This window comes from Plecotus auritus (genome assembly GCF_963455305.1).
Source record: "Plecotus auritus genome assembly, chromosome: 3".
In the NCBI taxonomy this organism is placed as follows: Eukaryota; Metazoa; Chordata; class Mammalia; order Chiroptera; family Vespertilionidae; genus Plecotus; species Plecotus auritus.
Window position 1 is genome coordinate 141,292,483 of NC_137772.1, and position 24,541 is coordinate 141,317,023.

The 24,541-nt window shown below is 36.8% G+C and overlaps 1 protein-coding gene across 6 annotated transcripts in view; it reads left to right on the plus strand.

The window, feature by feature from the left end:
- CEP290 (centrosomal protein 290) overlaps window positions 1-24,541 on the plus strand; it is a 122,602-nt gene that overhangs the window by 56,861 nt on the left and 41,200 nt on the right. For all 6 annotated transcript variants that reach the window (XR_013960144.1, XM_080660528.1, XM_080660530.1 and 3 more), the window contains 12 exons: window positions 7,206-7,317; window positions 10,409-10,614; window positions 11,999-12,150; window positions 13,454-13,565; window positions 14,496-14,951; window positions 15,880-16,044; window positions 17,296-17,403; window positions 17,613-17,747; window positions 18,927-19,193; window positions 19,838-19,945; window positions 20,542-20,741; window positions 23,804-24,017. Coding sequence is in view for 5 of the 6 variants with exons in the window: in XM_080660528.1 (XP_080516654.1) it covers window positions 7,206-7,317; window positions 10,409-10,614; window positions 11,999-12,150; window positions 13,454-13,565; window positions 14,496-14,951; window positions 15,880-16,044; window positions 17,296-17,403; window positions 17,613-17,747; window positions 18,927-19,193; window positions 19,838-19,945; window positions 20,542-20,741; window positions 23,804-24,017 (2,235 nt within the window). In the remaining variant the exon portion in view is untranslated. The remainder of the gene's footprint in view (window positions 1-7,205; window positions 7,318-10,408; window positions 10,615-11,998; window positions 12,151-13,453; window positions 13,566-14,495; window positions 14,952-15,879; window positions 16,045-17,295; window positions 17,404-17,612; window positions 17,748-18,926; window positions 19,194-19,837; window positions 19,946-20,541; window positions 20,742-23,803; window positions 24,018-24,541) is intronic.

Below are 24,541 nucleotides of genomic sequence, written 5' to 3' on the forward strand. Positions count from 1 at the left end.
TATGTGCCCACAAGGCCAGGGATCAAACCTGCATGCAGGTATGTGCCCTTGACCAGGAATCCAACCTAAGATCCTTTGGTGCACAGGCCTATACTCTAACCATTGGAGAAACTGGCCAGGGCTTTTTTTTTTTCATGTCCTCTGTCCTCTTTATCATCAGAAAATTAGGTAAGTAGTCTTCTGTAGATAACATATCAATGAGAAATTTTAACTTTATTTTATCTATTTTTTTAAAAATATATTTTTATTGATTTCAGAGAGGGAGAGATGGAAACATCAATGATGAAAGAGAATCATTGATCAGTTTCCTTCTGCATGCCCTCTATTGGGGATCAAGCCCGCAACTTGGCATATGCCCTTGACTGGAATAGAACCTGGGGCCCTTCAGTGTGCAGATCCACTGAGCCCTTCTCAAAATTTAAAAATCTTTTGTGTTTGTATTATATCCCTTTCTCTCCTTCTCATATCTCAGTTATAATTCTGAACATATATTTATCCTTATTGGTGATTTTTTTTTCTTTATTATCTTTTCTTTAAAAATATATTTTATTGATTTTTTACAGAGAGGAAGGGAGAGGGATAGAGAGTTAGAAATATCGATGAGAGAGAATCATCGATCAGCTGCCTCCTGCAACACACCCTACTGGGTATGTGCCCACAACCAAGGTACGTGCCCTTGACTGGAATCGAACCTGGGACCCTTGAGTCCGCAGGCCGACACTCTATCCACTGAGCCAAACTGGTTAGGGCTCTTTATTATCTTTATTGTGGTAATCATTACTCATATCCCTGTCTCCAGTGTTACATACTTCCTTCTGTCACTAGAATGATAATTCTCAACATGAATCTGAACATGTCACTTCCTTGCTTAAAACCTGTCAAAAGCTACCAGTCACAAAAAGAATAAAAGTCACCCTCCTTTTTTGATTAGCCTTCATTTACTTCTCTCCATCTCCTATAATGCTCTAAGGAGTTTCATTATGTACTAGAGGCCCGATGCATGAAATTCATGCATGGGCCGGGGGGGGGGGGGGGTGGGGGGCGGTGCCCCTCAGCCCAGCCTGCACCCTCTCCAATCTGGGACCCCTCTCACAATCCAGGACTGCTGGCTCCCAACTGCTCGCCTGCCTGCCTTCCTGAATGCCCCTAACCGCTTCTGCGTGCCAGCCTGATCACCCCCTAACCACTCCCCTGCCAGCCTGATTGATGCCTAACTGCTCCCCTGCCAGCCTGATTGCCCATAACTGCCTTCCCCTGCAGGCCTGGTCACCCCTAACTGCCCTCCCCTGCAGGCCTGGGTCCCTCCCAACTGCCCTTCACTGTAGGCCTGGTCGCCCCGAACTTCCCTCCTCTGCCGGCCTGGTCACCCCTAACTGCCCTTCCCTGCTGGCCTGATCGCCCACAACTGCCCTCCCTTGCAGACCTGGTCCCTCCCAACTGCCCTCCCCTGCTAGTCATGTTGTGGTGGCCATCTTGTGTCTTGGAGTGATGGTCAATTTGCATATTACTCTTTTATTAGATAGAATGTTTTAGAAACTGAACTACTGGTTTTTTGCAACACTGTCTTTTCTTTTTTTTTTTATTTAATATATTTTATTGATTTTTTACAGAGAGGAAGGGAGAGGGATAGAGAGTTAGAAACATCGATGAGAGAGAAACATCGATCGGCTGCCTCTTGCACACCCCCTACTGGGGACATGCCCGCAACCAAGGTACATGCCCTTGACCGGAATCGAACCCGGGACCTTTCAGTCCGCAGGCCGACTCTCTATCCACTGAGCCAAACCGGTTTCGGCGCAGTGTCTTTTCTTACATATATTCTTTTGTATATGCTCTTTCCTTTATCTAGAAACCCCTTCCCCTCTCCCAGTTCATCTGCTCAGTGTATTTCTATTCATGTTTCAAAATTTTGTTCAGACTCCTTTTCTCTGAAGTATTCTTCATAGAACAAATTCCTTCCCCCTGTCTATATTAGTTCTATATCTTGTACCTAGTTCTGCTATTTATCACATCATATTAAAAATTAATGAAAAAAAATATCTGTGTGAAGGTTAATAAAAATAAATGAATTACTTCTACATCTAAATAATCACAATTTTCATAAAAAGTAACGTAATTATCTCTCCTTGGCAAAAAAGTAAACTGATTAGGATTATTTCTAGTTAGTATTAATAAATAATGTTAATTTTGTAGGAGTCATATGTATTTCTGTGTCTGCCTCCCTCCTGGAATAGTAGCCTCTTGATATCAGGATCTCTGCTTAATTCATGTGTATATTTAGTACCTCCTATTTGACAAAGAGTTAGAGCTAATCAATGTTGACCGCAGATGGTGATTAATGGTGTAGAACCATGGTGCAAAGATTATCATATATGGGACTAGGAAATCATAAATGCCTCTTAAGGGTAAAGATACATGAGAGTAAAGGTAATTAAAATTGAATTTTCAAATTTTAAACAAAAGGGTGGGTGATTAGAAAGGACAAAAACTGAATTATGCAATAGAAAAATTGTAAGTTTGATAAAAGAAGAGAAATAAATATGTATTGAATTAGAATCAGGAGGAGGATTTGTTTTGTTTTATCACTTTTTTTAATGAGACCAGTGAAGTTTGAAGGGAGAGAGAAAGAAACTTTAGAGCCAATAAGGAGAGAATGATTAATGACCAGATTAGAGATTGGAATGGTAATAAGTGAAGCTGCAATACTAGGGTGGGGGTGAAAATGGGATCTGGAGCAAGACCCTAGTTTTACTTTGAAAGAGTCTGGAAATAAAAGGGTAGAAAAGTATTTAAAATACACTAAGCCCTTGTTTGTTTTTCTCCTATGTACTTACAATATCTAGAATAGGGTTTTAATTGTGCATGTTACCAATAGGCAAGTTTATTCTTTTATCTTACTTTTCTTTTCATCATAACATTCCCTTTTTTAAAAAATCTCATTATTCTACTTTAATGTTCTTCATAAATCTTTTGACCTGACAGCTATAATAATAGAAGCATAATATGCTAATTAGACCAGACAGCCAAACGACCTTCTGGACGTCCTTCCAGTCAAAGCCGGGGCTGTGAGGGCCGAGGCAAGCTGCGAGGGCCAAGCCCCTTGCACCAATTTTGTGCATCGGGCCTCTATTTGTGTTATATGTTAGCTTATTGTCCAACTTTGTCACTAAAACGCAAGTTCTGGGATGGAATTTGTTTACCATTGAAGTCTAGTGCATAGAATACCTGGCATACAGTAGGCATTTTATCCATTAAAAGAAATAATAAATTAGCTTAAAATAGACTATGAGGCAACTTCTACATTTATGTCTCCAGCCTGACTTCAAAGCTATCTTCTACTGTGTGAAATTACCACTTTACAACTAATATTTCAAGGGGGTCTCACATTTAATGTATCCAAAATGAACTCCCGATGTCTATTTTTCTCATAGTCATTCCTGTTTCAATATGTATATGCCATATTATCTACTCAGTTAAAGGCAGATGCCTTATAGTTCTTCTCTAGTCACTGTTTTTGCTATCATTTTTATTTCCCAAATATAATTAATTCATGTATGTCCTCTTTTCTCCTTCTTTATTGCTATTACTCTAGTCTAAACCAGCATCATCACTCATCTGGACTTTATAGTATCTTCCTGACTAATTTCTGATTTTTCTGTTTACCCCTTTATTCTCTACATTGCATCCCGGAATTGTTTAACATCTTTAAATGATTCCCTTTTATTTATTAAGTTAAATTCCAGTTCATCATCTTTTTTTTTTTATATATATATATATTTTATTGATACTTTACAGAGAGGAAGGGAGAGGGATAGAGAGCTAGAAACATCGATGAGAGAGAAACATCGATCAGCTGCCTCCTGCACACCTCCCACTGGGGATGTGCCCGCAACCAAGGTACATGCCCTTGACCGGAATCGAACCCGGGACCCTTCAGTCCGCAGGCCGACGCTCTATCCACTGAGCCAAACCGGTTTCGGCTCCAGTTCGTCATCTTGACATACCATGCCCTGTTATCTTTTTGTTGTTGTTCTTTTTTGTTTGTTTGTTTGTTTTGTTTTATTTTGATTGTTTTAAAGTATGGTTTTATTGATTTTAGAGAGAGGGAAAGGGAGAGGGATGGAGAGATAGAAACTTCGATGACAGAGAAACCTAAGTCATCTGCCTCTTGTATTCCCCCTACTGGGGATTGTGCATGTTCCCTGACCAGGAATCAATCCAGTGACTGGTTCATGGGTTGACGTTCAACCACGGAGCCACACAGGCCGGGCTATTTTTTTATTTTTTCTCTTTATTTTTTTATGTGCATATATCCCCCTGTTATATTTCCAACTTTATCTTATTCCACTCTCCACTCTTATTTTTTCTCACTATGCTCAAGTCCTCTAGCACTTCAACATCTTTCTTTCCTGCTTTAGAGCACCTGGGTTTACCAGTATATCATTTCATTCCATGGCTGGTTTCTTGTTAAGACTGGCCCCTTCTCATGTCTTCAGTTTCAACTTAAAAACCACTTCTTCAGTGGTTAGTACCTTCTTTAACCACTCTGTCTATATATTCCTCTTTTTATTATTCCCTGGGTCCATACTCTGTTTCTTTCTAGATCTTGACATTTTGAATGATTTTTTTGTTAGTTTGCTTACCTATTTACTGTCTGCTGTCTTACACATCCTTCCCAATTCCTGCCATACATACATACCCACAGACACCAAAGGTCAGGCCTTTGAAGGCCAAAATGTGTTTTGTTTCTCTTCACCATTAACATATAGCACCTGTCATTGATAGCATGCTAGGGATGCTCAGTAATTATTTGTGTGAATGAGGGAAGAAAGCCCTAGTGTGTGATGATTTTGAAGCTGTGAGTATTCTAGCTTAACCAAAGGAACATGGCAGCCTCTAGGGGCCACATTCGATATACAAGGTTTTGATTATTTTAAAATAATGTTTTATATTATACCAGAGGCCTGGTGCACAAAATTTCGTGCACTGGGAGGGGGTCCCTTACCAACCTGCACGCTCTCACAGTCCAGGACCCCTCGCTCCTTACCGCCCACCTGCAGCCGAGCACCGCTGCTGTGCTCACCAGCTGTGAGCCCGGGTTCTGGCTGAGTGGCGCTCCTCCTATGGGAGTGCACTGACCACCAGGGGGCAGCTCCTGCATTGAGCCTCTGCCCCCTGGTGGTCAGTGCACATCATAGCGACCGGTCGTTCTGTTATTCGGTCCATTTGCATATTAGTGTTTTATTATTTAGGACTAGAGGCCCGGTGCACAAAATTCGTGCACGGGGGTGGGGGTGTTCCTCAGCCCAGCCTGCACCCTCTCCAATCTAGGACCCCTCGAGGCATATCCGACTGCCCGTTTAAGCCTGATCCCAGTGGGCAGTCAGACATCCCTCTCACAATCCAGGACTGCTGGCTCCCATCTGCTTGCCTGCCTGCCTTCCTGATTGCCCCTAACTCAGGGGTGGGCAAACTTTTTGACTTGAGGGCCACAATGGGTTCTTAAACTGGACTGGAGGGCCGGAACAAAAGCATGGATGGAGTGTTTGTGTGAACTAATATAAATTCAAAGTAAAGAAGCAGAGGGGAGAGGAAGAGAACCCTCCGCTCTTTCGGCTCCGCGGGCCGGAGAGAACAGCCGAACAGGCCGGATCCGGGGGTTGCCCACGGCTGCCCTAACTGCTTCTGCCTGCCAGTCTGATCACCCCCTAACGACTCCCCTGCCAGCCTGATTGATGCCTAACTGCTCCCCTGCCAGCCTGTTTGCCCCTAACTGCCCTGCCCTGCAGGCCTGGTCACCCCTAACTGCCCTCCCCTGCAGGCCTGGTCACCACCAACTGCTCTCCCCTGCAGGCCTGGGTCCCCCCCAACTGCCCTCCCCTGCAGGCCTGGTCACCCCTAACTGCCCTCCCCTGCAGGCCTGGTCACCACCAACTGCTCTCCCCTGCAGGCCTGGGTCCCCCCCAACTGCCCTCCCCTGCAGGCCTGGTAACCCCTAACTGCCCTCCCCTGCAGGCCTGGTACCCCCCATCTGCTCTCCCCTGCAGGCCTGGGTCCTTCCCAACTGCCTTTCCCTGCTTGCCTGATCGCCCACAACTGCCCTCCCTTGTAGGCCTGGTCCCTCCCAACTGCCCTCCCCTGCTTGCCTGATCGCCCACAACTGCCCTCCCTTGTAGGCCTGGTCCCTCCCAACTGCCCTCCCCTGCTTGCCTGATCGCCCACAACTGCCCTCCCTTGTAGGCCTGGTCCCTCCCAACTGCCCTCCCCTGCTGGCCATCTTGTGGTGGCCATCTTGTGTCCACATGGGGGCAGGATCTTTGACCACATGGGGGCAGCCATCTTGTGTGTTGGAGTGATGGTCAATCTGCATATTACTCTTTTATTAGATAGGTGATAGAGGCCTGGTGCATGGGTGGGGGCCAGCTGGATTGCCCTGAAGGGTGTCCCAGATCAGAGTGGGGGTTCCCTTGGGGCGTGGGGCGGCCTGGGCAAGGGGCCTGTGGTGGTTTGCAGGCCGGCCACACCCCCTGGCAACCCAAGCGGAGGCCCTGGTATCTGGGGTTTATTTATCTTCTACAATTGAAACTTTGTAGCCTGGAGCAGAGCCAAGCCTTCTGCTTGCTCCATGGCAGCAGCCATTTTTGGGGGGATTTATGTATCTTCTATAATTGAAACTTTGTAGCCTTAAGCGGAGGCCTGGGCCGGCCAGGGTGTGCAGAAAGCTTGGCTTCCTCCATCGCTGCGGGCAACCCTAGCCTCCTGCTCTTTCCAGCTCCGTGGCTGCTGCCATTTCTGTTTGGGTTTATGTATCTTCTATCATTGAAACTTTGAAGCCTTGAGTGGAGGCCTAGGCCGGCAAGGGCAGGCAGAAAGCTTGGCATCCTCCATCGCTGGGGAAACCCAAGCCTCCCTCCTGCTCTCTGTGGCCGTAGCCATCTTGGTTGGGTTTATTTGCATATTCACTCCTGATTGGCTGGTGGGCGTGGCTTGTGGGTGTAGCTGAGTGATGGTGAATTTGCATATTACTCTTTTATTATATAGGATATGTATAAATTTAATGTGTGAGAACTTCTAATTTTGTTTATAAAAAGACTAACTGGATTGTAAATTTTAGGAGGTATTATATAAAGTTCAGATAATGTCATTTTTTTGGTAGTAGTCTGAATTATAATGTATTTTCTCAATGATGTTCCTGTTTTATTCAGTGTGAAAATGCATCTCTAAAAGAGCAAATAGAGTCTATAAATAAAGAACTAGAAATTACTAAGGAAAAACTTCACACTATTGAACAAGCTTGGGAAAAAGAAACTAAATTAGGTAAGTGCTATGACTCTAATAATATAAAATGATTTAAGATCTAATAGAGAATATTTTGCACTTAAAGTTCCTTTTCTGTACCACATGGAAAGGAAGTATTTTGATAAAAGTGAATTCTCTACATTACATTTTAATGTGGCAGTCAGTTGAATAATATCTTGGACTAAACTCTACCAAAATTTGGTTTTTAGTTATAAAATTAGATTTGTTCAAAGTAAAATTATATGTTAAAAAACAGCATTTGCTGTTTTGAACCATTTATCAGTGAATACTAGTGATAATTTTGAAATACCTGTATTTTAATGACAGTAATATGAGGTCTTTCACTATGTATAAAATTTTATTAAGAATATATCATTTGATATTTTTAAGTTAAAAGTTTACTATACAGCATCAAAAAATTAAATTTATATTACCCATAGTTCCACTACTAAATTATAATTTTTTTGTATAACCTTGTGTACACTTAAATATTGCACATTAAATTATAATAAACATACGCTATATTTATTTAGTAGATGTCAAACTATTGCTATGTTTTATTCATTATACTTATAAATATAAATGTTTATGTAGTACCTTTCAGTGTTCAAGTGATTAATTACATCACTAGCTTTTCTCATTTCTGTTATTGCTTGTAGTGCTAGCAGGGGTCCTCAAACTTTTTAAACGGGGCCAGTTCACTGTCCCTCAGACGGTTGGAGGGCCGGACTATAGTTTAAAAAACAACAACTATAAACAAATTCCTATGCACACTGCGGGCCCGGGATGAGTCGGCTGCTAAGCAGGACAGGCAGCGGCACCCGGCCAGCCGGATAAATGTCCTCGGTGGGCCGCATGTGGCTCGCGGGCCGTAGTTTGAGGACGCCTGTGCTACAGTGAACATCTTCATGTATATCTAGCCGTTATTATTGTCTCAGAGAGTATTAAAATATTCGTTGCTCCTGCTAAGGCTTTCCATATTAGTTTTTCAATAGGTTATCTTAGTTTATAGCATTTAAATCATTTTATCTTGCTAGCATTATGATTTATAATTTTCACATAAATTTGCTGCTTTGGTTAAGATGTTTTCATGTTTTTGTTTTCTAGACCTTAGAGCTCTAAGCTGTTCATAGTTTCTGTTACTAAGTACTAGTAGAGCTGTGTTATTATATTGGTAACTGAGATATGTAGTTTACAGAGACCTAACAATGGGAAGTCTAAAATAAACCACTTTTAGAAATGTAATTTTTAATTCATTAAGAGATTTGAAGTGAATTGATTTCCATGTAGCTTCTACATGACAGAAGATACCATTTAAGATATAAAAAAGTGTATTACATAAAATATTAGTAAGTTTTCTGTTTATTTTACCCTATTTCTTTTTAATAAGGTCTGAATATCTTTAGAAATGTCTTAATTTTCAAATACCTTCATCTCTCCCATACATGGCTTTATGTCATGGAAGTTTTAAAAGCTTTTTTTAATTTCTGTTATATCTTTGTTTAAAAGCGTCACTTTATTAGGTTTTATTATCCAGGAGTTTGTGATGTTGGGTAGTTGTGGACTACCCCCTCTCTCTAAGAAAACTCCAAACACAAGAATGTACACATGGCTAATCTGCAGCCCCTGTGACCTGCCTCTCTTCATTATCATAGTTTAGCACAGAAATGAATGGAGAAAGGGTTTTATGTTCTTTGTATACTTATATTTAGAGCATTTATTTTCTTTCATTCATGGTGTTGAGGGTTGCCTGGACTGATTGACTAACACTTTCAGCTTCTTCAGTAAACTGTTACTGTTAGTTATTTGATCACTGCTTATAGTAGCTATTCTAAATTCATATGTTTAAAGTTACATACAGAACAAAATGAAGTACTTCTTAAAACTGAGATAGATACCAAAACTGTTTATTTTTTGTTTTAAATATATATGTCTTTGAGCAAATTCATTTCTAAAACTCAAGCTTATTATTAGTGTTATGAATCACTGCTTAGTTCCTTAAAATAATTGTTTTCGCTGAAGATATGATTAATTGATTCTCCAAAAAATTAAAACACTGTACCAAATTTGTGTGTGTTTTTTCCCCCCTGGAGTATGTGAGTTATGCAAATCAAACGTATTAGTTTTCTGCTTTTCAAAAAACAACTAAGTAACTAATGGTAATCCTATGTGATGCCTTCTCATGGTAAATTTTTTTTTATTTTGTTCTCATTTGATTTAACCACAGACTTTTATGTCCAAAAACAAGCCATATCATATATGTATTACATAATATTAGATATACATATATGCATATATGTATCTGTATTTATGAGATTAATAACCAATACAATAATTTAAAATATTTGATATTAGATGTTTACAAAGGCTAAGTAATACTCATAGTTAAAGAAGATATTTGGTGAGATCCCTAAATCATATGACTTCGTATTTTACTTTCAGTTTGACTCCATGAGACTTTAAAATAAAGTCAGTGCATTTATATTCACAAAATAGTGTTGTTTTATTGAATTGCTTCTTATACAGTTTTTTTCCTTTTAGTTAACAAAATACACGTATTTTCCCTTTTCTGATTCTCTGCCTGTGACACCATCTACAGTATACCTTTTATATTTCAATAATTCCATGAGGATTTTTTTTTTTATTAATCCTCACTTGAGAATATTTTTCTATTGATTTTTAGAGAGAGTATGAGGGAGGGAGAGAGACAGAGAGAAACATTGATGGCAGAGACACATTGATTGGTTGTCTCCTACAAGCACCCCAACCAGGACCAAGGATTGAACCTGCAACCAATGTATGTTCCCTTGATTGGAATTGAACCTGGGACGTTTCAGTCTGCGGTTGAAACTCTCTTTATCCACTGAGCAAAACTGGTTAGGGCAAGGAATAATTTTTGTTATCATTTGAATGATGAAGAATGCAATGCCAGAAAGATTAAATGGGATAGGCAGCAGGTAGACAGGAAATAACAGAGCTATGACTGGAATCTGGATCTGTCATAATTTAAAAGCCTCATGTGTTATCCCTTGAACATAATGTCTAAAATATCTAGAATATAATTTTGATAAGAACAGCGTAAGATTAACTTAAATATTGTTGTATACAGGAAATGAATCTAACATGGATAAGACAAAGAAATCAATAACCAACAGTGAGATTGCTTCTATTTCAAAAAAAATCACTATGCTAGAGATGAAGGAATTAAATGAAAGGCAGCGGGCTGAACATTCTCAGAAAATGTATGAACACATAAAGACTTCATTAAAACAAATGGAAGAACGTAATTTTGAATTGGAAACCAAATTTGCTGAGGTTCGATGTTATCATTTTTATCATGTAATTGGAAAATAAGGAATTAATCATGGTAGACATTGTATTATGTAAGAGGTCTGTTTGTATCTCTGAAGTAGCATATTCATATAGTGCTTGTGTTTTATGTAATGGATAAAAACAAAAGATGTTTTTAAATGTTTATAAAGAAAGCAAATATTTTTGTGAATGAGTTTTTATTTCTCACTAGCATTACATGATTAGATTTAATATGCAAAAAAGTTTATTTGCTCAATAATGGAATGCCTTTCCACTACTACCCATTCATTTAACAAATATTTATTGAGTGCCTATTTCATTCCAGACACTGCATAGGGGCTGGAGTTATAGCAGGAAACAAAATACTGCAAACAGTAATCTATGCTCTCAGGGACTTTATATTCTAACTAGAGGCCTGATGCATGAAGATTCATGTAAGAATGGGCCTTCCTTCCCCTGGCTGCTGGCACCACGTTGGCTCCGGCTAGAGCCGCCTTTTCGCTCTGGCCCGCAGCCACCTTTCCACCTTCCCACACTGCCCAGAGGCCCTGAGCGGCTGGGGCAGTGTGGAATGCCTGTGTCACCATCACGGCAACGACACAAGCATCCCGCCCCACCCCCGGCCACTCGGCACCTGCGTATGCAAATTAACCCACCATCTTTGTTGGGTTAATCTGCATATTCCTGATTGGCTGGTGAGCGTTGCGAAGGTATGGTCAATTTGCATCTTACTCTTTTATTAGTGTAGATATGAGGTTTTAGACCTTTTTGACATGTTCAGAATAATTAAAGTGAATGGCAATAAATACAGTTTACAAAAATTCAACAATTTATGATGAAGTAACTTTCATGTAACATTTGTTTTACCTTGAGAATTAGTATAATTTTTAAAGCATGGTGTTGTTTATTTTACTGTCACTAAATATATATTAAGACTTTAACTCATTTAGATTTACTTATAGGTTATATAATTGAAGTAAAATATAAAGAGTGTACTGCATTCCTAGCAAATTAAGAATATCAGAAATTCTGATATCATTGGATTGTGAGCTGCCTAACATAAATGACTTTGGGTGGATTGGTGCATAATCAGAGTTTGCATAATTTGTTTCTGACTCTCTTTTTTACCCTTTTCAATCTATTCTTACTACCTCACAATCAATTCAGCATCTGGTAATGCAAAGTAAAGAGGACTGCAGTATGCTAAAGCTAAATTAAAGGGAAAACCTTTTTGGGGGGTGGTGGGTGCACGATGGAGGGGGTTAATAGGGAAAAAGGGGGCATCTGTAATACTGTTAACAATAAAGATAAATTTTTAAAATAACAATAAAGGGAAAATCTCTTCAAAAGCTGAAATATCTGAATATTTTTTGTTATTTTTTCTTAGCTTACCAAAATCAACTTGGAAGCACAGAAGGTGGAACAGATGTTAAGAGACGAATTAGCTGATAGTGTGAGCAAGACAGTAAGTGATGCTGATAGACAACGGATTCTAGAATTAGAGAAGAATGAAATGGAACTAAAAGTGGAAGTGTCAAAGTGAGTGCAAGTAAACTTTCTGGTCATTTGATTAGATGTGTCTATTCTAATTTGTCTTTAAGAAACCTAATTAAAGTGGTACAGGGGTAATATTCTTAGTGGCAATTAATACTGGTTTCCTTTTAAAAGAATATGATTAAATAATATTAAGTAGTTCTTTTGCATATTAAAAATTTTTGGGGGAGGACCATTAATTTATTTAAACTTAAGTTTTTTCACTTTATTAAGGAAGAAATAGTACGTCTTTTATCCGTTTAGAAGGTTACTGTAAAAATATAATGAAACATTCAGATTTTTATTCCATTTTGGGTATCTGCTATGTATACTGTGCTAGATATTAAACAGGTGTTAACTCATACAATTACAAATACTAACATGAAGTAACATTGTTATTTTCATTTCACGTGTGGAAACAGTTTGTTTGCTTAGAACACAAAATATATGTAAGGTGTAAATACTATGTGCCAGGTAGATGCTATGTATTCACTCTCCTTTGTAATCATGCGTTACTTCAGTGGAAAAGTGTGAGGATCCCAGTTGGGGTGGTGAACACACAATACAACATACAGATGATGTCTTACATAATTGTACACCTGAAACCTATATAATTTTGTTAACACTAGCCATTTTTTGGAGCTTTGATATCCTTTTGGGAATATCAGTCATTTCTAACCATTTTCACTGTGAAGAATACTTCTTTTTAATTCTTTCATCTCATGCACCTTACCTTTTGAAATAAACTTATATTATTCATTTTAATTAATTATTATATTTTAATTCATTATATTTTAATTAATCAAAACTTATAGAACTGTCATTGAGAATTTCTAATCAATATGAGGAAACCTAAGTTATCTGTCACACGGAACTAAAATTATTTCAACCTACAGTAAAATGCATTTTACTTTACCTGTGTAGTCTTCTCACAGTAGTCATATAGGAAACCTAACAAATTACCATAAAGCCCCCCCTTTTATTGGCCGCATATATTTGGAAAATGCTATATATGTATAGTTTCAGATAATTTTCATTTTAAAACTTCTCTGAACATTTAACACGATACTGTGTATTATGAATTTTCAAGGGAGGAGGGGTATTGAAAATGGAGTTTTTCCATGAAACACATGTTAACCTCTCCGGGCATTATGTTTCATGAAACAACTTAGGAAATTTTGCTTTAGCATTTCATACAAAGAAGAGATGATGGAATCTAATGGCTTTTCCAAGGCTCTAAAAATTTGAAATCCTGCTATTTATTTCCTTAGAAAATGCACCTAATTGTTTCTGAAATATTACTTCCTAGACTGAGAGAGATTTCTGACATTGCCAAAAGGCAAGTTGAAATTTTGAATGTACAACAACAGTCCAGGGAAAAGGAAGTAGAGTCCCTCAGAATGCAACTGTTAGACTATCAGGTATGTACAGTGTTGGCTCTTCTATATAGATTTTCTTCTTTTTTTCTAAATTCCCATTAGATATTGGGATGATTTTATAGTTTTAATTAAAGAATATATCAAATAGAGGCTCATATTCCCGTTAATTATAATCTGATTAGTTTGCAACTTAATGCGAAAAACCATAATACAGAAAAGCATTTAAATGCCTATAAATGCATTGTGCTGACTGCTGATCAGAGTTAAGACAGTGAGGAGAAATAGTAAGCCTTTCATAACAATATTTTCTCTTGTAGCTTTATGTAGCTTTTCACATATTCTCACATTATGTTGTTTTACGAATTAATAAAAATTGCCCTAGCTGGCTTGGCTCAGTGGATAGAGCATCAGCCTGGGGACTGAAGGGTCCCAGGTTGGATTCTGGCCAAGGGCATATCCCTGGGTTGCGGGCTCGATCCCCAGTAGGGAGCGTGTAGGAGGCAGCCGATCAATGATTCTCTCTCATCATTGATGTTTCTATCTCTCTCTCCTTCTCCCTTCCTCTCTGAAATCAATAAATATATTTAAAAAAAAAAGAATTAATAAAAAAAAAAGAAAAAGAAATATGTGAGGATCCCTGAGTTGATCTGTCAAGTACAAATAATTAGTGAATAACATTGTACACATCAGTATTATAGTTTACATATAGAAGTTAAAAAAACAACAACACACTGTAATATTCCAACTGTTACTTAGCCAGTTGCCAGATTTGGATTTTATACCTATTTGATTCTGTTTTTTGCTGTTTTTGCTTTTTAATTTTTTGATAATTTGTATTAAAGCAAGGTTAGATTTTTATGGGCTCTCATGTAGCACACTTTTAAATGTTTAGTAAATTATGATATTAAATCCATGATAAATTTCATAGGAAAAACTTGAAACTTGGTACAAATATATGTATTTTTATATTAGGCACAGTCGGACGAAAAGGCACTAATTGCCAAGTTGCACCAACACCTTGTCTCTCTTCAAATTAGTGAAGTTACTGCTCTTGGTAAGTTGGAGTCTGTCACATCGAAACTGCAGAAGATGGAGGCCTATAATTTACGCTTAGAACAGAAATTGGATGAAAAAGAACAGGCTCTCTATTATGCCCGTTTGGAGGGGAGAAACAGAGCAAAACATCTGCGCCAGACAATTCAGTCTCTGCGACGCCAGTTCAGTGGAGCTTTGCCCTTGGCACAGCAGGAGAAGTTCTCTAAGACAATGATTCAGTTACAAAATGACAAACTGAAGATAATGCAAGAAATGAAAAATTCTCTACAAGAACACAGAAATATGGAGAACAAAACAATGGAGATGGAATTAAAGTTAAAGGGGCTAGAAGAGTTAGTAAGCACTTTAAAGGATGCTCGGGGAGCCCAAAAGGTAAAACAGTGATTTTTAACTTCAGTATTTCCAGAAGAGTTAACATAATTTTAAGTTCTTCATATGTACCTGTATGAGAAACATTTAACATACATTTTGATTTATTAATTTAGAATTTTTAAATTAGGGGTTTTGCCTACTTGAATGTCTATTTGTAAAAATTAAATGAGATTCTTCTAAGCAATGGTTTTAGTAGAAGTACTTAGGTTTTAAAATAACAAAGAATTTTAAATACTCTTAAGAAGTTTATATATATTGATAAAATACTAATTATAATTTTTAAACATTATAGTGCTTATCAATTGAATTCTACTCATTGTAATCATTATTTGTTTAAAATTTACAAGTATTAGGCCTGCATGTATTTTTTTTAAAATATATTTTATTGATTTTTTTACAGAGAGGAAGGGATAGGGATAGAGAGGTAGAAACATCAATGAGAGAGAAACATCGATCAGCTGCCTCCTGCACACCTCCTACTGGGGATGTGCCCGCAACCAAGGTACATGCCCTAGAACGGAATCGAACCTGGGACCTTTCAGTCTGTAGGCCGATGCTCTTTCCACTGAGCCAAACCGGTTAGGGCATGCATGTATTTTTAATATAATTTTGGTTTTACCTTTATTTGAAGAAATTAAATGAAAAATAATTATCTTGCAACTAAACTTTAGGCTAGAAATATAGGGTGGCACAAAAAATGTATACACATACTTTGAATCATTATAAATGCATTGTTTATTAAAGTACATTTCATTTTCAAAATTGAGCTATCAGCTGTTAAAGTATATACATTTTTTGGGGACACCAAAATAATTTTATATTTTATTTTATTATAGGGTCTATTAATTTGAATTAAAATCATTAGGATGTGGAGAAATATTTATTTATATAGCATTGATATTTGTATGTATAATTTATAAATCTTTAGGTAATCAGTTGGCATATGAAAATAGAAGAACTCCGTCTTCAAGAGCTTAAATTAAATCGAGAATTAGTCAAGGATAAAGAAGAGATAAAATATTTGAATAATATAATTTCTGAATATGAGCATACAATCAGCAGTCTGGAGGAAGAAATTGTACAGCAGAACAAGGTCTCATTTTATATTTATTTTGATGTTTTGTTGCTAAGATTTTCTTTTTAAAAATATTTTTTATTGATTTCAGAGAGGAAGGGAGAGATAGAAACATCAATGATGAGTGAGAATTGGCTGCCTCCAACAACTCCAGGCATGTGCCCTGACCGGGAATCGAACCATGGCCTCCTGATTCATAGGTAGATGCTCAACCACTAAGCAACCACTTAGCTGGGCTCTTGCTAAGATTTTAAACATAAGAACATTGTATAAGTGACTATATCACTCTCCTACTTGAATTTAGCTTCCATTATTATGGTATAAAATATTCTAATTTCTGTTTTCTAAACCATTATACAAATGTATATTTATTTATGTTGAAACTAGAGGCCCAGTGCATGAATTCATGCACATGGTGGGGGGTCTGGCTGGCCCGGTCCCAATCAGGGCAGATCGGGGCCAGACCTGTTGGGAGGAGGAGATGGCGGGGGGTTGGCCGGCCAGCCCGTCCTGATAGGGGCCTGATCAGGGCTGGGCTGGCTGGGGGAAAGGGCCGAGGATGGTTGGCTAGCGGGCCCCATCCCCAATTGGGGTGGGGGATAGACGGGGGTCAGCGGCCTGGGAGAGGGGCCATGGGTGGTTGGCCAGTCAGCCCTGACCCTGATTGGAGTGGGGGGACAGATCTGGGGTGTGGCCAGGTGGGGGGAGGGGCTGCAGGAGGTTGGCCAGCCAGCCCCGACCCCAAATGGGGTGGTGGGGGCCCATCTGTGGTGGCAATCAGGGGCAGGGCCTGCTGGGGGGGAGGGGCTGCGAGCCAATTGGGGTGGGGCAGGCCGATCGGGGGTGGGGCCAGTTGGGGGGGCGTTGATCAGCCGCCTCACTCTTGATGGAGGTGGGAGAGACCAATCAGGGACGGGGCCCGCTGGGGTGAGGGGCTGCGGGTCTTGGCTTTGTTTACTGTTATGCTTGCATTGCCTAGAATAGTGATTGTCATATAGTACGTCATTAGATATATTTTGGATAGATAGGTGGATAGATGGATGAATAGATGAATGCATTGATGGATTAAAATCCTGACTCCATATCTGCCTATCTCTTTGATGGCAAAGTACTTTACCTCTCTTGAGTTTGCTTCCTTTCCCCATAAAATTATAGTAGTGACCTCAAAGGTTTTATGTTGGAATTAAATAAGAAAATGTATGTAAAAATTCCTGTTGTTTGCTTGGTGAGTGTTTCTATGTATGTCTGATGCAAAATATCTTTTTTTAGTTTCATGAAGAAAGAGAAATGGCCTGGGATCAAAGAGAAGTTGAGCTGGAACGTCAACTAGACATTTTTGACCGTCAGCAAAATGAAATACTAAATGCAGCACAAAAGGTCTGAGTGATTAATCCTATTTGCTACTCTGTAGCATGGCCTATGTTAGCCATAGAAATGTTTGCTAATGTCAGAAGGAATTTTAATTTGCTATCTTTTTATATTTTAAATATAAGTGGGCTTTAACCATGTGTGATCATATAGTTGTAAAACTTAATGTTGTTTCCTTCAATGCTACAACTGTTTTATTTTAATGCTATTTTTAATAGTTTGAAGATGTTATAGGATCAATGCCAGACCCGAGCTTGCCCCTTCCAAATCAACTTGAGATTGCTCTAAGAAAAATTAAGGAGAATGTTCGAGTAATTCTAGAAACACGGGCAACTTGTAAATCACTAGAGGAGGTAATTAGAAAAATTTGCATTTTGATTAATATATTATTGGGTATGTAGAATTTTTTACATGTGTAATATATTTTAATGAGGACAATGTATAGAATGATGAATCTGTTGATAGTTCCACCCTCCTTTTCTACTCTCCCATAAAGCTTCTAATAGGCAATAAGGAAAAACAGATATGGCTAATTAGAATTAATTATTCATTTAATTACTAATTGTTACTTTTGGACACACTGATCAGTTGTATTGAAACCAAAAGAACATTTGATTGTAGTTTTATGAGCAATATATCACCTTCTTTTGTATGATCAAGAATTGTGTTCAGCCTTGTTTATTTGAAGTGTATGTTGTATACTCTGAATCAGTTTCAGTTAATAATTCCTTTTGTGGGTGGTTAAAGGGTTTGAAGGAGAGCTAGAAATTACTTCTTTTTTTAATCTAGACCTACAACTTGATTAAGAGGATCAAATATCTTCTTTATTAAATTACATGGAAAGTAATATAAACTGAATGTGATTTTCATCTTAGTTTACATCTAAACCTATTAATTGTAAACATATTTAAAAATAATTTTGCTAGTAAAATTGCATATTTTCAGTCAATTGAGGAAACAGATTTTCTTCAGTAATTATAAGATCTATCATTTATGTGAATTTTCATTGAGTTACTTCATTTAAAATATCTGCCTTAATCCTATTGAATAAGCAACACTTTCTTTTCTATTTTGTTTTCATAAACCACAGATTTTATAATAGTGATTTATTGACTTGAGCCAGTGAAGTTCCAATTTTTATACCCAGCTGATTTATGAATTATTCTTCTAGTGCTCTGATAGTCAATGGGCTGAAGAAAGAGGAACAATTTATTAGAGTTTTTTTCTAAATTTAGCACCACCATACAATTCTAGTTCTAAAATTATAACATCTAAATAAAGTACCTTAAATTTCATTTTCATAATAATTGTTTCTTAACACATGCAATAGTCTTACAACTAAAATGTGCATACAGATAACTTAGCTGTCACATAAAAATATCAGTTTAACATTATCAATATCTTTTGGCTATTTTAAGTATGTTGTGAAAAATAAAGGGAAACTCCTCTCTGAACTTGCAACTAATTTAAAATTCAGATGAAACATTTTAAAAGAAAAAATATACTTTAATAATATGATTTGATCATTGCAGAAGCTAAAAGAAAAAGACTCTGCTTTACGGTTAGCAGAGCAAAATATTTTGTCAAGAGACAAAGTAATCAACGAACTCAGGCTTCGTTTACCTGCCACCGCAGAACGAGAAAAGCTTATAGCTGAACTAGGCCGAAAAGAGGTAGAACCACAGTCCTATCACACATTGAAAATTGCTCAGCAGACTATTGCAAACATGCAAGCAAGGCTGAATCAGAAGGAAGACGTGTTAAAGAAGTATCAGCATCTTCTGGAAAAAGCCAGAGAGGTAATTTATTTATTTATTTATTTATTTATTATCTATTATCTATCTAGCTATCTATCATCTATCTATCTAATGTAAATATTATTCTGCCCTGAAGTGGTAGTGCATTTCTTGCCTTTCAAATGACTCTATTTAGGAATTATCACTTTCATGTGATTAGATTACAGATCTGTCAGAAAAATGGCAGTTTATATATGTGAATCTTTCCCATGTGGATTGACTAAATCAGGAATAGCTGTCATGGAGAAACCATGATATTGAAAAATACCAGTTGAGTTTATAGGTCAGAAAGTTAGAAATCTGTCTCACTAGTAGTAATAAGTGAAATCAGATTTGCTAGAACTTTGGTGGTGGTGGACAGAGGAAATCTGCTTTTAAAAACTTAAAAAATTTTTCTAAAAACAAGTTAAAAGATGATGGGTACATACTATTCTAATATTAAGATTAAATTATGATCTAAGGCCGGACTTGTCAACTTGAATTGTGTACCAGTGAAAATGCATACTGGTGTAAATATATGCATGCAGATATTGTTCCTTCCCTATCTCAGGGGTTTTGGAAGATTAAAGATAACAAATATTTAAGATTCTAATGTGAATTTATTTAAATCACAATTTAAGTTATATATTTGATTTTCTATAAAACAGGAGCAAAGAGAAATTGTTAAGAAACATGAAGAAGATCTTCATATTCTTCATCATAAATTAGAACTACAGGCTGATAGTTCACTCAATAAATTCAAACAAACAGCTTGGGTAAGAGTCTAAGAACTTATTCTTTACAGATTTTTGGGATCATATACTTGAAAATTTTGCTCTCTTTTTTGTGGGGTGAAGGGAATAGAAGCCACCCTATTTTTTGCCAGAATAATCTTCTAAAAACACAGCTCTGTTCATTCTTCTCCCTAGACTGATGCTTATAAAATCTTGTTAAAATTCTGTAGCCATATACTCAAAGCCTTCCATGATCTGACCTCAGTCGTTTTTTTTTTCAAATTTTGCTCATAACTGATTTTCATGTTCTGAATTTAGCTTATACTTGGAGCTGATCTTTTGTCTTCTGTATGTGTGAAATGATCTTTCATCTCCTAATATGCAAACCTTATCATCCGTGAGCCTTAACTCATTAATTCAGTCCACATTTCTTGATACTTCACTATATGTAGGGACTTTGCTAAATACTGGGAATACAAAGAACCCGATCTCTATTAAATATTTTCTTTAAGCTTTCATTGCCTATTAAATTTTAGATTAGATATTATTTTTGATTATTTGAGGAATACATTAAAATTATGGAATAAGCATTGCATTGAGTTATACATGTTTATAGCTAATTTATTCACATTTCATAGGATTTACTAAAACAGCCTCCTACTCCAGTTCCTACCAACAAGCATTTTATTCGTCTGGCTGAGATGGAACAGACAGTAGCAGAACAAGATGACTCTCTCGCTTCACTTTTGATAAAACTAAAAAAAGTGTCTCAAGAATTAGAGAGACAAAAAGAAATCACTGAATTAAAAATCAAAGATTTTGAAAATATCAAATTACGGTAAGCCTTAGAAATGTATTATAACAATAGGCGAATAGTAATAATGATATAATGAGGATAAACCTGTTTTCTATGTGCACTGTTCTGAAAACTTTATGTATATTATCTTGTTTTATCCTCAGGACACTTATAAAATAGGTCATATTCTCCCCATTCTTCACATAGGAAACTAGGCCACAGGGAGGCTCAGTTATATGCCTGGGAGCAGGTGGGAAAGTCAAAATTTGAATCTATTTAGTCTACTGCAGTTTCAAGCAACAACCCAGAATCTTGTCCAGAATCTTGTTTTTAACCTCTGTGCTTCCGTTTCATCATCTCTAATATGGAAATGACAATATTTAACCTGGTTCCTTCAGGATGATTATTTGAAGGCCAGATGCTCTTGTATAAGAAAGTAATTTCAAAATTGTAAAGTAACAAATAGATATAAAACTTTTGTTTATAAGCCTATAACAGTTCCTGGCACACAATAGAGATTCAGTAAATATTTGTTGTATGAAAAATTAACTTTTTTTTTTATCATAGTGACAGTAGTGGGTTCACAGCATTCATTCTCTGCATTAGAGATTTTAAACATTGCTCAATCAATTTATCAGAATATAGACTTTTAAACCTAAAATAGGTTTATAGTTATGTATTTTATAATCATTGTAGAACTAACTCTCTGCACCTTGATTTCTTATATGAATAAATGAGAAAGCTGAACAACTTATAATTGCATTTCAGCTCTGAAACTCTCATTAGAACCTTTTTGACTCACTTATCCAAGATGCATCTGAAAAAATAAACATTACTTTTGCTTTAGTAAGAAGCTACCACTTCAAAGAAATTATTCTCTAAAAGAGAATTAGCAATAGCATATGGTGTCTTTTAAATCAAATTTTCCCCATTCTATTAAATTTTATAACTGAGATGTTATTTTGATAAAGTAAGTCTCTTGTCATGTTTTAGATTTTAAAGTTCCTTCTGCTTTTCAACCTAATCGCTGGGTACAGAAAATAATCATCTTTTGAAATGACCTTGTATATATAATTTCTTTTGCCAGTTGAAATACTTGAGTAGTTTTTTTAGTCATGTCATTTTAGTCTAAAATTATACTTTTATCCTCTGTGTGCAAATTGCTACTATTGACAGAGAACATTCAAATCTGTAGAAAAAATTTATAAGAGTTTAATTTGAACCAAAAAGAGATATACCTGGAAGCAAGATCTCTATAGACAGAACAATGCTTCCCAGGACAGTTTGCGGTTACTATTTTGCATTTGGAATTAAGGAAAGAACAGCAAGGAAGATTACATGAAGGTGGGAGAAAGCAAGGCAGGGATTACGGAATAATTAATGAGATTATGTGCTCTCTTCCAGGTGTCTAAAAAATAGGCATTTCAAAGTTGTGTTAACCTAGTACAAAAACAATGGGCAGAGCTCACTTAGAGCAAAGATAATCCTTTTTCTAAAGAAGTTAAAGTCTGGCCCTAACTGGTTTGGCTCAGTGGATAGAGCTGTCAGCCTGCGGACTAAAAGGTCCCAGGTTCGATTCCGGTCAAGGGCATGTACCTTGGTTGCAGGCACATCCCCAGTAGGAGGTGTGCAGGAGGCAGCTGATTGATGTTTCTCTCTCATTGATGTTTCTAACTCTCTATCCCTCTTCCTTCCTCTCTGTAAAAAATCAGTAAAATATATTTTTAAAAAAAAGAAGTTTGGGATATGACTACCTACCATGACCTGCTCAGTTAAGAATTTATAATCAGATCATCCTGAGGTTATTTTCTGTTAGATTTATTACAGTTAGATTTATTATAGATTTTTTTTGTCCACAGTATGCATACTTTAATGTCTTAGAAGTGTATAGAAAATTATAGATTCTTGTGTTTTCTTAAGTAAAATCTTATAGTTTCACAATTTGATGATTAAAGTGACAAGTTTTTCAGCTGAAAGCAACAAGTCTCAGAGTGTTTAACATTTGTTCATAATTTAATACAATCTTCTCTTTGGTCAAAGTTTAATTATTTGTATCTCCATATTGCTGACATTATTAGTGCAGTGTCTAAATGCAAAGTAAACTGGATATAATTTAGTATGACTTACTAAAGATGAATGAACAATCGGATTAATCACATTAACTAAGTATGCTGATAGTATCTATTTCCATATCTATACATGTAGGTATTATAGATGTAATACTAGTGACTTTGGAACCATAAATAATAACATGTAATTTTTGTGAAAGTGTACATTTTGTCTTTGCAACATGACAATATAGGGCAGTGGTTCTCAACTGAGGTAATTATTGCTGTCCTCCTTCCCTCGGGAACATTTGGTAATATCTGGAGACATTTTCCATTGTCACAACTAGGAGGTTTTATTGGCATCTAATGTGTAGAAGCAAAGAATGCTATTAAACATCTGCATTGCCATCAATGCAGAGAACAGTTCACAAAGAATTATTCAGTCAAACAGTCAATAGTGCTGTGATTGAGAAACCCTGTTAAGAGGAAAGTCACATCTTGCCCAGGACATGGTATTTAAAGTGCTGTTTGTTCATTTTCTGTATTATTTATCTAAATCCACAAAATTGCTTGTTGCAATCATTACCAAAAATAGTAGACAGAAACTAGAAGAAAAAGTATGTTAAGTTTAAGAGTGGTCAAGTGGAATAAAGAATTGTATTTATTTGGCCCCAGCCAGTGTGGTTCAGTAGTTGAGTGCCAATCAGTCGGTCAGTTTGATTTTTGTTCAGGGCACATTCCCAGGTTGTGGGCTCAATCTCCTGATCTCCAGGGAGGTACGTGCAGGAGGCAGCCGATCAATGATTCTCTCTCATCATTGATGTTTCTCTCTCTCCCTCTCTCTCTCTCTGTTTCTCTCTTTCTCTCTCTTCCTCTCTGAAATCAATAAAAATACATTTTTAAAAAATTTAAAAATTGTATTTATTTGGGATTTGAATTAAGACATAGGTTGTAAGAATATTTAGTACCAAACATTTGCTTTTATAAAAAATTTTTGTCAATCAAATGTTAATTGCAGCAACTACTTTACTAAATACATATGTTTGCTGATATTAGGCTCCAAGAAAACCATGCAGTTGAAATGAAAAAAGTGAAAGCAGAAGTAGAGGATTTAAGGTGCCTTCTGGCCCAGTCCCAAAATGAGGCACAGAGCTTAAAATCTGAACTTCAGGCTCAAAAAGAAGCAAATTCAAGAGCTCCAACAAGGACAATGAAAAATCTAGTGGAAAGGTTAAAGAGCCAATTATCCCTTAAAGAGAAACAACAAAAAGTAAGTAACAACAGAACATTGTCAACATTCAAGAAATACATGTGGTAGATTGCTTTTAGAGTAGACTTGTAAAAGATGATGGTATCTCTTTCTCTGTTGTAGGAAAGAGTATGAGCCTCATTTTATGCTGTGAAGTAGGGGTTTTTAGGATAATTGTTTTAAACAGCCTGATTTGTGGGTTATCTTTAGAAAATAAGAGGAAATCTTATTCCATTATTTTCTTTCCTTTTCTACTGGGATTTTATGCTACTGTGAGGCTATTTTGAACAATTTGAATAACTGAACAATTTTGAAAAATTTGGGGAGTAAGAGGGAATAAGAAAGGCTAAAGAAGAAGGTTACAGAGATACTTTTATGAAAAGAAGTTGTTCACTGGGTTATCTGATTTATTAGTTTTTAATTTATCAGATTTGATATACTCAATTGTCTTATACACTGAGTGGCCAGATTATTATGATCTCTGAACACATAATAATCTGGCCACTCAGTGTATATCCTATATAATAAAAGGCTAATGTGCAAAT